At 40.3% G+C, this 14,910-nt stretch overlaps 1 protein-coding gene across 1 annotated transcript; it reads right to left on the bottom strand.

Moving 5' to 3' along the window:
- Positions 1–4,810: 4,810 nt before the first annotated feature.
- LOC117595340 (NACHT, LRR and PYD domains-containing protein 12-like) lies at positions 4,811–14,526 on the bottom strand. The gene is made up of 5 exons (XM_034295642.1): positions 14,447–14,526; positions 13,335–13,508; positions 12,489–12,660; positions 12,157–12,246; positions 4,811–4,842 (listed from the first exon to the last, which is right to left on the bottom strand). Exons 1-4 carry the CDS (start codon positions 14,500–14,502, stop codon positions 12,223–12,225), a joined length of 426 nt encoding a protein of 141 aa, XP_034151533.1. The 5' UTR covers positions 14,503–14,526; the 3' UTR covers positions 4,811–4,842; positions 12,157–12,222.
- Between the last annotated feature and the right edge of the window lie 384 nt (positions 14,527–14,910).

Below are 14,910 nucleotides of genomic sequence, written 5' to 3' on the forward strand. Positions count from 1 at the left end.
CCTTGCAAGTCAATGTGTTCCATCTAGTACCATTGCAGAGATCATTTGTAGTCACTCTAAATTGGCTACACAAATACACTCCGGGAGTAGAAGCATTGATGTTGTGGTTATGACTAGTGAAAACAAAGATAGACCTGCTGATGTCCGAGAATATTAACACTGATGGTGCAGTCATACTTAAAAAATAATAATGAATAAATCATGTTTTCCTCAAATTTGTATTCTCCTCACAATTATTCAGTGTGATATCACATAAGTCTGCTTTGACCTTGAAACTGTGTTCAAGCTTCACAAAATGAGAACATTATTGCTCATAATGCAAAAAACATAACTTTATGACACATTACTGATTGCCGATAAATATCTACAGGACATGAGTTTCTCCAGTCTCCAGTGTGGATCCTCCAGTCCAGCAGAGAGCAGTCTGACTCCGAAGTCTCCTGGGTGATTGTAGCTCAGATCTAGTTCTTTCAGGTGTGAGGGGTTTGACTTCAGAGCTGAGATGAGAGAAGCACATCCTTCTTCTGTGAACGGAGAGCCTGACAGCCTGCCGACAATCAACTATGATTTCACAAACTGCTTCTTCCATTAAAAATCCTCTGTGTGCATGGCCCAATAAAATCAATATACTTTTTTGCCAAATTCTGTGATATCCATTTTATATTTTGTAATTCTGTTTTCAATGTCACACCTCCATACAATAGTGGGATATGGGTTGGTCAGCTGTTTCTTAACCCTTCCTCAACTACATGTATAAAGTGTAATTCTTAACCACACACAAACCCTGAACACACAAATATAGAAAATGCTGCGGTAAAAAGCAGTTCAGGTGTAATTTGTCAATAACTGCCTTGTAAACTTTGCAGAAGAGGAAAATGAACCTCTGATGACACATAGACAAAGGTCTGTCACAAAATAGGCATAAATATATTTATCATGTTATCTTTTTCACATGTAAACATAAATGACATTAACAAGTAGGTGCAGGCTTAGATCACAGAATACACTTTTAGCAATAGAATAATCTTGTACACAATACGTTTGTGGATAGGACAAGTACCCCAAGAGGTCCTAGTCCCCCTGGTTGGGAACCACTGGTAGTTAAAGAGGTTCACACTGAGTGATAAAGGAAGGTCCTGGCAGCTGTAATTACAAAAACATTGTTAGGCCTAGAAATGTAATTCAACCTGCCCTTTATCCAAACAATATTTTCTGACCCTCTGCCCGGCTGCACCGTGGATGTGACTGCTGGGCTGTGGGTTATGAGACAACCAGCACGTCACTTCTAGACCCACATAACTTTCTGAGTGAGCTCAGAGTTTCTGTGAGTGCTCCAGTGTTGATCTACTGTTAAAATGTGTGAGGTAGGCTGTATCAGCATCTGCACACACATGAACTAATTCATCTATGAATTCCTGCCTTGCCTCACTAGAGTTTATACTGCTTGTCAATACTGTTTGAATAGGTGAAGATGCTTCATTTCCTGGTTTTTTGCAGGTAGGTTACATTTGATTTGAGGTGGTCGCTGCAGCAATCTTTCCTTAGCAGTCGACTGTGCTGGTTAAACTACACAGAATTACATTTTATAGAAATATTGCTCTGCTTCTGCACAATTAATGTACTTTCATAGCTCTTTGTTTTGGGCAGATATTTCTCTGGACATTTATCATAACAGTAATGCTTTGCACAGTGATTGACAACAAGTTCCAAATGGAGAATCACATGGCACACTGTCACAGCCACTATGGCAGAATTAAGGAAGGAAACACCAACACACACACGTATACTCGTTTATGTGAAAAATAGGGACGTTTGACAAAGTACCTACATATAGGGATACACCTTTCTGAAGGTGCTGGAGACAACATAAGAACATATTTAATTTAACAAAATGTATATAACAGATTTCCGTTGATAATTTGCCTAGGTACTTTCTTTAATCACTTGAATTTGTACCTACATATGGGGACTTATGTGAAAATTGGAGACTGACATATACACACACAATTATGTCTCATCCACCATGACAAATTGGGACTTGATGACAACTGGGAATTGTATTTAGTATTCTTTCTATTGCTGTTATTTAGTGCAGATAATAGGTTGAACTCTTGAAGCCTGCTTAATGTTAACCATATAGTATATTCAACTTTTTAAATTCAAAATTGCTTTGGAAGTGGCAGTAAATCAGACAGCACAGTGCTCGGCTGCTCTCCATAAGGATTAGCAAGGCTACAGATAATATGTCCAATAACTGACAGTATTTTTGACTGCTCTTATATCCACAAATACATTTCATTTAATATTTTCAAAATTAAAAAAAGTTTAGTTTATCACTTCTATCAATTCTTAATGATTTGTTTGCCTTTCTGCTGCAATTTTGTTGTTGACAAGTGCAACAGGTTCAGCCAGAAGACATGCCGCAGAATACTTCTTGTAAGGAACTTGGCATCTCCTTATAAAATCCATGAAATGGTGTTCAAAGAATTTTACTTTGGTGTTCTCCCACTTCCTCCTCTCACTCACATTTTTACCTAGTAATGAATACACAAATCAAAGCGATCAACATACAGCAATTCTATCTGTAGTATGCGTCTCTAGCTTCCATTTGCAGTAAATCAGACAGCACAGTGCTTAACTGCACTCCAAGAAAGATTCGCAAGACTACATATAATATGTCCAATAACTGACAGTATTTTTGACGGCTCTTATATCCACACATACATTACAGTGCTATTTATCAAACACACATAGTGCTAATACTGATGTTCAGGCCACTGATCTTTCCTTAATTTGCCTCTGTGCCTTGCTGACGGTGTATCTTGGTGTTTGTATTTGTTGTTAAAAAATAATCAGTTACTCTGATCCGTCCCACATTCTTTTTATTTTACAGTTGTGACAATCTACAAATACATTTCATTTAATATTTTCTGAATAAAAAAAGTTTAAAAAAAATTTGTGTTCAAAGACTTGTAATTTGGGGGTTTTCTACTTCCTCCTCTCACTTACATTTTTACCTAAATATATACACATCAAAGCGATCAACACTGCAATTCTATCTTTTGTATGTTTCCATTTACAGCGGATTGAATGGATGTTAATCCCAAAATTACTTCTTCACAGTATGTTTCATTTAATTTGTATGTAATTGATCTGCAAAGTATTACACAATGTTGACGTAAAGATATATTTATCTAAATTTACAAATAAAAAACCTTGGGTACTATTCACACAAGTAAGTGATAATATTCCTCCACTCTTGGTACAAAAACCATATCTGAAATTCACTGAGTACAACAAAGATCGAACATCATTATGTCATCTAGAAACATATTGTGAGACGCGAGGGCAGTTGTAAAGGTGAGGCAAAAATAAAAAAATAACAAAATGACACGAATAACAACGTTTCTGACTCTTTATCTCAATTGCAACGTGATGTGCACCATGCAGTCTCAACTGAGAGAACACAATAATCTGTGAGGAGCAGATATTGTATCATGGCAAAACAATGTTAGCACATAAAAGTTTAAACATCTCAATTCTCTACATGTCTGACCAACGTACTAAATTGGAACCAAACACCAGTTTTACTAGTAGTAAATATATAATGTGTCAGAATTGTGATTCATGGCCCTGGAGGGCGGGGCTTCCAGACTGATGTGATAGGTGGGCGGGACATCCAGTTTGTAGGGAGGGACTTCCTGTATGACGTGTGTTAGGGTGGGACTTCAGGAGTGATGTGCGCATGTCCGGTGACTTTGTGATTTATGATTACATTGATGTGTCAGTGTTTGATGTTTTACAACGCCTGATGAGCAAAACAGACCAGTGTTATAACAGGTGGGTTATGTTTGATGATTAACAAATGGGGCTTAGGGTTCCGGAATCTTCAAATGGTGTCCACCCGATCCGCCTGATAATTTTTCTGAGACCCATTATGATGAGATTGTGGCGACCGTTTTAACACCGCGACTGAAACATGTGTTGGTCAAGGCTTTGAACGCATTGGGCTTTCACGCACCGATGTCTGATGTTCACACGGCCGCTGAGAACTTTCTGCATGAGCTCAAGTTGGAACCGAACATCACACAGAGACTGTGTGAGAACCGGGATGAATACATGGACAAATATAATCAATCAAATTTATTTATAAAGCCCTTTTTACAACAGCAGTTGTCACAAAGTGCTTTACAGAGACACCCGGCCTTAAACCCCAAGGAGCAAACAACAGTAGTGTTGAATTTCAGTGGCTAGGAAAAACTCCCTAAAAAGGTCGAGTTTTAGGAAGAAACCTAGAGAGGACCCAGGCTCAGAGGGGTGACCAGTCCTCTTCTGGCTGAGCCGGGTGAGATATTAAGAGTCCAATTAGAATAATAAATACATTTCTCTGGGCTAAATCCAGATTCTTTTTGATTTTAGACTAGGTCAAAAGTATGACCAGGTGGACAAGGACAGGGACAGCAACGGGCCCCCCAAACCAGGTAATCCGCAGGTGTGGACCAGGACCTCATCTCCTCCTAAAATTTAAAACTGGAGGAGACTGAGAAAAGTTAGTAGTGCATTCCTCATACCCCCCAGCACAATAATAAAGCAGCGTAATACCTTGGAACTGAGACGGGGGGGTCCGGTGACACTGTCGCCCTTCCTGGGGGAGGCCCCGGACAGGGCCCAACAGGCAGGAAATCAATCCACCCACATTGCCAGGCATCAATGAGGGCTGAGTATTGCTAGCAGCGTACAGCCCAATTGCACAGGTGCGCAACAGAGAGTCAACAGCAAGCCAGTGACTCTTCCCCCGAAAGGCATTGGATGGAGGGCATCCCAGTGGCGACGAGAGCCCACCTGGCAAGACAGCAAGGGTGGACAGTATCAAGCCTACTGGTCACCTTCACGCCCCCGGGCCAGGCTACACCTAATTATAAACCGTGCTGTAGAGATAAGTTTTTAGTAGACACTTGAAAGTTTGCACTGAGTTTGCATTTCTAACCTTGATTGGCAGATCATTCCACAGGACTGGAGCTCTATGAGAAAAGGCCCTGCCACCAGCTGTTTGTTTAGAAATTCTAGGTACAATTAAAAGGCCTACATCTTGCGATCTAAGGTTACATGTAGGTATGTATGGCTGGATCATTTCAGCAAGGTAAGTAGTCCATGTATTGATTTATAGGTTAAGAGTAAAACCTTAAAATCAGCCCTAACCCTAACAGGCAGCCAGTGTAAGGACGCCAGGACAGGAGTAATGTGTTAAAAAAAAAATGTTCTAGTTTGGATTCTAGCAGCCGTGTGCAGCACTAATTGAAGTTTATTTATTAATTTGTCTGGATAACCAGAGAGAAGAGCATTGCAGTAATCTAGTCTAGAAGTAACGAAAGCATGGATTCATTTTTCTGCATCAGTATTTGATAGAAAGTTTCTAATTCGTGCAATGTTTCGAAGATGAAAATAAGAATATGTTCTTCAAAGGAGAGGTCAGGGTCAAGGGTAACGCCAAGGTTTTTTTACAGCTTTTTGGGATACGACCATGCAGCCGTCGAGGTTCACAGTGAGATCTGCTAACAACGCTCTTGGTTTTTTGGGTCCTATAATGAGCATTTCTGTTTTATTTGAGTTTAAGAGCAAGAAATTCTCAGTCATCGACTTCCTAATATCTGAAATGCATGCTTCCAAAATAGCTAATTTAGGGGCTTCTCCATGCTTCATTGAAAAATATAACTGTGTGTCATCAGCATAACAGTGAAAGTTAATATTGTGATTTCGGATTACATCGCCAAGAGGGAGGATATATAGTGAGAACAATAATGGGCCCAGAACCGAGCCTTGAGGAACACCAAAGCATACCTTTGACTTGTCAGAGGATATGCCATCCACACTAACAAACTGATATCTTTCAGATAAATAAGATTTAAACCAGGCTAGAACATGTCCACGTAGCCCAATATGGGTTTCCAGTCTCTCTAAGAGAAGAGAGTGATCATAGTGTCAAAAGCAGCACTAAGATCAAGAAGCAACAGGACGGATTCGGAACCTTTGTCTGAGGCCATTAGAAGGTCATTTGTTACCTTCACGAGTGCAGTCTCAGAACTATGATGGGATCTGAAACCAGAGTGCAGTATTTCATAAATGATATTTGTCTTTAGGAAGGCATTCAGTTGTTGGGAAACACATTTTTCTAAGATATTTGAGAGGAACGGGAGGTTCGATATTGGCCTATAATTATTTAATATGTCGGGATCCAGATTTTTTTATTGAGTTTGGTACGCATCCGGAGGAAAGGGAGCAATTTATTATGTTCAGTATTGGCTGACCTAGCACAGGAAATAGCTCCTTAAGTAATTTTGTTGGAATCAGGGTCTAGCTGAGAGTTTGTGGGTTTAGAACTCATTACACATTTTGTAAATGTGTCGAGCGATACGGTATCAAAAAATGTAAGTGTCCCCATTGACACCTGGTCTGGGAGGTTCAGGAAATTTTTTGGACAATTGAGATTTTGAGGACCATAACTATTTAAGGAGTCAGTTATTTGTTTTCTAATGGTGACGATCTTTTTATCAAAGTAGTTCATGTATTCATTACAACTAAAGTGAAGACCCACTTCACTTGCTAAGCTTTGCTATTTTGTTAACTTTGCAACTGTATCAAAGAGAAATTTTGGATTGTTTTTGTTCGCCTCAATCAGGTTGGAGAAATAAGCTGATTGAGCAGACGTGAGTGATTTTCGGTATTGTAGTGTACTATCTATCCAGGCTCTTGTATTGTCTGTGTACCAAGGAGCAAGATTCTTGTTGCGTATTTCTTTTGTTTTTAGTGGTGCAACTGTGTCTAATGTATTTCGCAGTATTGAGTTTAGATATTCGATTTTATCGTTTACAGATGTATTTACTCTGTCGTTAAAGAGCGAACTTGTAAGAATATCAAGGATTTTATTTGTAGTCTGAGAATTTACAAACTTATTGTTTGGGGGGCAAGTGGATTTCTTGTTTTAACGGTAAATGTAATAAGACAGTGATCCGATAATCCAGGATTTTGGGGGTAAATTATTAGATCTACAATATCTATTTCTCGTGACAGGACAAAATCTAAGGTATGATTGTGGCAATGTGTTGGACCTGAGACATGTTGGATGAAACCCATTGAGTCAATTATGGCTTCAAAGGCTTTTTGAAGAGGATCATTGGACTTTTCCATATGAATATTAAAATCGCAAAAAATTAGAATACTATCTGCCATGACTACAAGGTTAGACAAGAATTCTGGAAACTCATTGAGGAACAATGTGTATGACCCGGGGGGCCTATAAATAGTAGCTATGTAAAACTATTTATCGGCCTGGTTAACTTTCATGAGTAAAACTTAGAAAGAATGAAACTCAGTGATATGTTTAAGAGTAAATGTAGATTTACTGTCATAAATATTAGCAACACCCCCTCCTTTTCGGGATGCAACAAAGGATATGATCACTAGTATAACCAGGAGGAGAGGCCTCATTTAAGGCAATTAATTCATTAGGCTTTAGCCACGTTTCACGTAAACCAATAGCATGTAGTTTATGATCAGAGATTAATTAATTTACTGCAACTACCTTTGGAGCAAGGGATCTAACATTTAGGAGTCCCATTTTGAGATGCGAAGTGATACAATCATTTTATTTTTGACCAAGGTGGAGGAAGGCTTTATCTTTAATAAGGTTGTTTTTGTTAGCACTACCTTGTTTAACTTTTCTCAGCCTGAAACGAGTCACAGTGACAATAGGTAAAGCTGTACTAACTACTCTGGCTATGCTATTGACAGACTCCACTACGCTAGCAGGCTGGCTAACAGCCTGCAGCCTGCCCTGCACCCTATCTCATGTTAAAGCTATATGAGTGAGACTCCTGTCAATGTTCCTAGATAAAAGAAGAGCACCACTCCAGCTAGGATGGAGTCCGTCGCTCCTCAGCAGATCAGGCCTGGCCCTATTTCTGGGAGAGTCCCAAAAAGAAGGCCAGTTATTTACAAACTCTACCTCCTGCGATGGGCAGAACTCCGTTTTCAGCCAGCGATTGAGTTGCGCAAGTCTGCTGTAGAGCTCGTCACCACCCCTAGCTGGGAGGGGGCCAGAGACAATTACTTGATGCCGACACATCTTTCTAGGTAGTTTACACGCTGGTGCTATGTTCTGCTTAGTAACTTCTGACTGTTTCATCCTAACGTCGTTGGTGCCAACGTGAATAACAATATCTCTGTACTCTCTATACTTGCCAGTTTTAGACTTCGCTAGCACCAACCCCAGATTTGCGGCTACTTCGGTGGCTCTGCCCCCTGGTAAACAATGTACGATCGCCGGCTGATTCTTTAGTCTAATACTGCGTGTAATGGAATCACCGATGACTAAGGTTTTTAGTTTTTCAAGGCCACCGGTAGAACATGTCTGCCGATCATTCCCCTCCAAAGACGGCTCGGGCCTTGACTCCGACTCCAGTGGGGAAAACCTGTTCAAAGTCTCAGTTGGATTTAGCAACGATTCAGGTTTAACTGGTCGACGGCATTTCTTCCCAGTGACCAAGAGAAAGTTATTGCCCGGCTGCAGGAACTGTGCCGGGGGGCTAACAAAACAATCGTTTCTACTTGGTGGCACTGATGCAGATTTTTCTATTTCTACACTAGCATAATCCTTGCCTGACATTTGCGTCAGAAGCCGAGCCTCTAACTCTGCTATCTTTAACTTAAGATGAACATTCTCCTCTGTGTTGTTGCTACAACAATTACAGTGATAAGGCATTTTAATGATACTTAGCCTCGGGTGTTCAGGGGTGAGCAGTTCCGTTAATTATGTCCAAAAAGAGTCCTGGTGTAGTAAAGTTGGGTAAGAGGTCAACAGATAAATATTGCGTTGGTAAAACTAGTACCAAAAGTAGTACAGCACATCAACAATCCCACAATTGTAATATTTGGTCAGTGTCTAACACAAACTATAAGACCGGTATACTTTTAGCCAACCTTGACCAAAATTTATCTTGATAGATTTTACACCAGTTGTTCCTATAAAAATACACGATAAAAAGATGTTTGGGGAGTATGCCCAGACCCCCCAAAACAAGTCTTAGCCCGCCCATCCCTGATTTTCTAGTGATGTACCTATGCTGTATGTAGTATGTGGTCTCCTTTTAGTGATGAGGTGCTGGACAAGGTTCTGGGTCTGTATAATAGAGTGTGGGAGGAGGGGAAACTACCAGGATCCTGGAAGGAGACAGTTGTGGTGCCCATCTGGAAGACAGGGAAGGACCCAACCAACACAACTAGAAATAGACCAATAGCATTAACATCACATGTGTAAGATTATGGAACGTAAGGGGAGGGTTACTATGGATCCTGTGTTCTGTTCAGAAAAAATGGTCAGGAAGGGGAGGGGTACTATGGACCCTGTGTTCTGTTTAGAAGAAATAGTCAGGAAGGGGAGGGGTACTATGGACCCTGTGTTCTGTTTAGAAACAGAGGTCAGGAAGGGGAGGGGTACTATGGACCTTGTGTTCTGTTTAGAAGAAATAGTCAGGAAGGGGAGGGGTACTATGGACCCTGTGTTCTGTTTAGAAGAAATAGTCAGGAAGGGGAGGGGTACTATGGACCTTGTGTTCTGTTTAGAAACAGAGGTCAGGAAGGGGAGAGGTACTATGGACCCTGTGTTCTGTTTAGAGGCAGAGGTCAAGAAGACACAGGTGAACAGGGAAACATTGGTGGTTGTCTTTTTGCACAAGGAAGAGGGGTGATGAGGTCCAGCTGATATTGCATGGGAAGGATTTGGACAGGGTGGGGGTCTTTAGATTCCTTGGAGGGTATTTTGATGCCAGACTGACTTGGATTGAGCACGTTGACAGAGTTGTGGAGAAGTGTAAGATGGTTGTAAATGTTATGTGCTGTCTGACAGGGAAGGACTGGGGGGCTGGGTGGTCCTCACTGAGGACCATGTAGGTGACACTAATTATATCTATGGTGGACTATGACAGTATAACATTTGGGTCATTGGCGGAGACACGCTGAGAAAGTTGGATCGAATACAGAGACATGGTCTCCCAACATGCAGTGGGGCGTTTTGAACTTCTTGGTGTCAGTGCTGCAGGTGGAGGTGGGAGAGATGGCATTAAAGTTAAGGAGAATAATTGGGTTTATGTGAAGGTCATGGGGGTCACACCCTAGAAAACAGGTTCTTTGCCAAGCTGGGAACACGTTGAGAGGAATATCATGAGCTTTGGGTGGGTTGGAGATGGTCAGGCCAGGGAGGTTGTCCCCACAGTGACTATGTCTGTGTCCTTCCTGGTTGCTTTGGCCTCCAGTGGTGGACTTTTAAAGAGAGTACAGGAGGATTGGGTGGCTTGACTCATCTGATTTGTTCAGGAGGCACCTGGATACTGGGTACACTAATTATATCACCATTTAAACCGATTGATCTAAAGATTCAGGGACATGTCAGACCGGATCAGCATTTGTAGTTCAGGACTTGGCTGTGAGTGTATTACTAAATGTATTATTGATCACTTGGCAGTTGGATAGTCCCTGCTGTATCCTAGCCCTACCCCTCTGCTAGCTACAGAAGTTAGTTGGATAGCCCCTGCTGTTATCTAGCCCCACCCCTCTGGTAACTATAGACGTCAGTTGGATAGACCCTGCAATATCCTAGCCCCACCCTTCTGGTAACTATAAAAGTCAGTTGGATAGACCCTGCAATATCCTAGCCCCACCCCTGCGGTCATTATAGAAGTCAGTCACTGTGCCCTGAGCTACGTTTTCCTGATCTGTCTGTTATGTGTAGGGAAGGGGCTCATACTAATATACTGTCTTTGTTTATAAAACCATGTGTCTTTATTGGTACATCAGTATGCAGTTGTGTGTCCTGGGGAGGTGAAAAAGATGTGGGCTTGTTCCTCATGTTGTGGGCTTGTTCCAAATGGAGAAACAAAAAACAACTTTTGAGGCCTTTTTTGAGAACTTTGAGGCCAATGTTAGAAGCGTCTCAACATACACCATGCAGTTTCCATAGAAATAGACCAATAGCATTAACATCACATGTGTAAGATTAGGGAATGTAAGGGGAGGGGTACTATGGACCCTGTGTTTTGTTTAGAAGAAATATTCAGGAAGAGGAGGGGCATTTTCGGACCCTCTGCCCGGCTGCACTGTGGATATAACCGCTGGGCTGTGGGTTATGAGAACCAGCGCATCACTAATTGACCCACAGAACTAGTTGAGTGAGCTCACGGTTTCTGTCAAAGTACACCAGTGTTGATCTACTGTTAAAATGCATGAAGTATGCTATATCAGCATCTACGCACACACCTTAACAAAATAATCTACACATTTCTGCCTTGCCTCGTTAGATGTATATTCCTTGGCAATATTGTTTGAAAAGATGCACATGCTTAATTTCCTTGTTTTTTGCTGGTAAGCTACATTTTCTTTGAGGTGGTCGCTGAAGCTATCTTTTCAGTTGACAGTGCTGGTTAAACTTACAGAATTACATTGGTTTTTGAAATATTGCTCTGTTTCTGCAACGTTAACTTATTATTTTGGTTCTGGGCAAATGTGTATTTTTCACAAGAGTAACATTATGCACAGTGAGTGACAAGTTCCAAACGGAGAATCATATGACACATTGCCACAACCACTGAGGTAGAATTAAAGACCAAAACAGACACACACATACACACACACATACCACTGGCAGAGCACAATGTCCTCCCAGATTTAATGCACTTTTTGATGCAATGGTAATTATTGTTAATATTGAAACTTAAAATGCTAATCTCTGTGTTTATGTCTAGATTCTGTGATCAAGTCCACAATCTCTGTGGTGCTATAATTATAGGTCTCTACTTGTGTGACGAACATATATCAAAATACATCAATAAGGAAAATGTTTGGGTTTCTCTACTTATTTTACTCCCCTCCCAGTTTCACGATATCCAAATGTCTATTATGGCTTTTCCTCATCTCAACATCTCTACATAAGTAACATGATAGTCAAAAGATTGAGACATTTCTAATAAGCATGTTTCACCAAGCTATTCAGATTCTTATCACACTGCTCACTCAATCAGGAAGTGTTTATCTGATACATGTTTGTTTCAGGAAAACACATTCCCCATCTTCCCATTGTCAGTTGTGTTGTTGTTTATTATTACTCACCTCAGAGTCTCCAGTCTACATTTTGTATCCCTCAACAAAGCAGAGAGCATTTTCTCACAGCCGTCCTCAGTGATTCCACAACCTGACAGTCTAGAGAGAGATTATCATGATGTTACAAACAGAACAACAGTTGGAATAATGTTAAAATAACCTCTATATATAGTCTGAGAATATTAACATAGCAGGCATATTTAAAAAGTAAAAATGTACACATTGAAATTGAAACTGTGTTAAGGCTCTACAAAATGAGTTAATTGTCATAATGAAAAAAAATATGCCAACTATATACCACATTACTGATTACCGATACTGAAAAGGTTTACTGGACATACTTGAGTTTCTCCAGTCTCCAGCGTGGATCTTTCAGTCAAGCAGAGCCGTATGACTCCAGAGTCTCCTGGGTAATTCATGCTCAGATCCAGTTCTTTTAGGTGTAAGGGGTTTTCCTTCAGAGCTGATACCACATCATTCCAATATTTCTCTTTGACCAGACAGCCTGACAACCTGCAAAGAGTCAATCATGATTTCACAAACTTCTATTAACACTTGAACTGCCAGGCCTTTCCAACCTCCAGTATCTAACAGAGCTGAACGCTGTTTCTCATCATCAGCATACAAATCGTCCCTATTAGCATACACATTCTCCTCCACAGCATCACCATCCAGTCAGAGCATCAGTTCATCTACTGGGTCGTCATCAAACTATGTAGAATAGTTCAAATGTAAAGAGTTACTGCATTTGTTTTAATTAGATTTTGTTATGTCTCTGTGATGGTAATTATTATTAATATTGAAATGTAAAATGCCAAACTCCGTCTTATTGTCTAGATTGTGTGATCAAGTCGACGATCTCTGTGGGCCTATAATTATAGGTCTCTACTTGTGTGATGAACACATATCAAAATCCATCAATAAGAAAAAAGTTTGTGTTTTTCTACCCATTTCAGTCCCCTCCCAGTTACACGATATCCAAATGTCTATTATGGCCAGCCCTTTTCTCAACATCTTCACTGAAGTTATGTGATAGCCAAAGGATTGAGATATTTCCTATTAGCATGTTTCACCAAGCCATTCAGATTCTTATCACACTGCTCACTCAATCAGGATGTGTTGATCTGATACATGTGTGTTTCAGGGTAAAACATTCCCCATTTTCTGTTGTGTAAATTATTACTCACCTGAGAGTCTCCAATCTGCATTGTGGTTCCTTCAGCCAAGTAGAGAGCTTCTCCACTGCTGAATCCTTCAGGCCATTGTTGCTCAGATCCAGTTCTTTCAGGTGTGAGGGGTTTGTCTTTAGAACTGACACCAGAGAATCCCAATTGTTCTCTTTGACCAGACAGTCTGACAGCCTGCAGAGAGTCAATCATGATTTCACAAACTACTTTTTCCATTAACACTAGAACCGCCAGGCTGTTTCTCATCATTAGCATACGAATCAATCCAATTAGCATACACATTCTCCTCCACAGCATCACCATCCAGTCAGAGCATCAGTTCATCTACTGGGTCATCACCAAACTATATAGAATCGTCTAACATTTTATGAGATATTGCATTTGTTATTTAGTTTTTTGTTTTTCTTCTCGGCAGATATATGTCTGGACATGTTTAAACAACAGTAATGTTATGCACAGTAAGTGAAAACTAAGTCCACAAGGAGATTAACAGGATTCGCTGCCACAACCAAGGAGGTATAATTAAAGAACAACATACACACCGCTTGCAGAGCCCAATGTCCTTCTAAATTTACTGTACTTTTAGGGAAGACGAAATCCGATGGTAATTATTATTATTATCAAAATGTAAAATGCCAAACTCTCTGTTATTGTCTAGATTCTATAAATAAGTCCACAAGCTCTAACCCCGTTTTTCCCGGGGTTCTCACGTTTCTTTGCCTTATCTCCCGGACCCCTGCACATTAAAACACAGCGGCACAATCGCGAAGATAGGCACACACAAATAAAAAATATAATATATATTAATAAATGAAGTTGTGTTGTAATTAGTGTAAACAATACTTACACCCCCCCCCCCCCATCAAAATCCATCAATAAAAAAAAGTTTGTGTTTTTCTACCCATTTTAGTCCCCTCCCAGTTACACGATATCCAAATGACTATTAAGGCCTGCCCTTTTCTCAACATCTTCACTGAAGTTATGTGACAGTCAAAGGATTGAGATTGTTTCACCATGCCATTCAGATTCTTATCATACTGTCAATCAGGAAGTGTTTATGTGATACATGTGTGTTTCAGTGGAACACATTCACTACATTCCCCCTTACTCACCTCAGAGTCTCCAGTCTATATTGGGGATCCTTCAGCATAGCAGAGAGCTTTTCCATTCCTGAATCCTTCAGATCATTGTTATACAGATACAGTTCTTTCAGGAGTGAGGAGTTTATCTGAAATGAGACCAGAGCACAGCCTTCCTCAGTGATTCCACAACCTGACAATCTGGAAAGAGATTATCACGATGTCACAAACAGAACAATAGTTCAGAATAACTTTAGAATAGCTTCTATATATTCCATGTCTGTGAATATTTACATTCAGTGGTGTTAGACTCCCACTGAAGAAACATTGACTGACATTCATTCCCCATTCATTCATTTATATATTTATTTATTTCCTATGGAGCCTAACAGCCATTCTGTTAAAGATATCAACAATCCTTTTAGTGAATCATTAGATATTTGTCCCAATAAGATTCATACCAAGCGGCATAAAGATTGTTACAAAGCTCTAGTTGA

Source organism: Esox lucius, chromosome 11 (genome assembly GCF_011004845.1).
Source record: "Esox lucius isolate fEsoLuc1 chromosome 11, fEsoLuc1.pri, whole genome shotgun sequence".
Lineage (NCBI taxonomy): Eukaryota > Metazoa > Chordata > Actinopteri > Esociformes > Esocidae > Esox > Esox lucius.

Bases quoted from the DNA above. Each gene is read 5' to 3' on its own strand.
- LOC117595340 (XM_034295642.1), bottom strand. From the start codon at position 14,502: ATGGAAAAGCTCTCTGCTATGCTGAAGGATCCCCAATATAGACTGGAG. The intron at 13,509-14,446 runs GTGAGTAAGGGG...GACTCTCTGCAG, and splicing joins TATAGACTGGAGACTCTGAG to GCTGTCAGACTGTCTGGTCA. The intron at 12,247-12,488 runs GTATGTCCAGTA...ATCTCTCTCTAG, and splicing joins TGGAGACTGGAGAAACTCAA to ACTGTCAGGTTGTGGAATCA.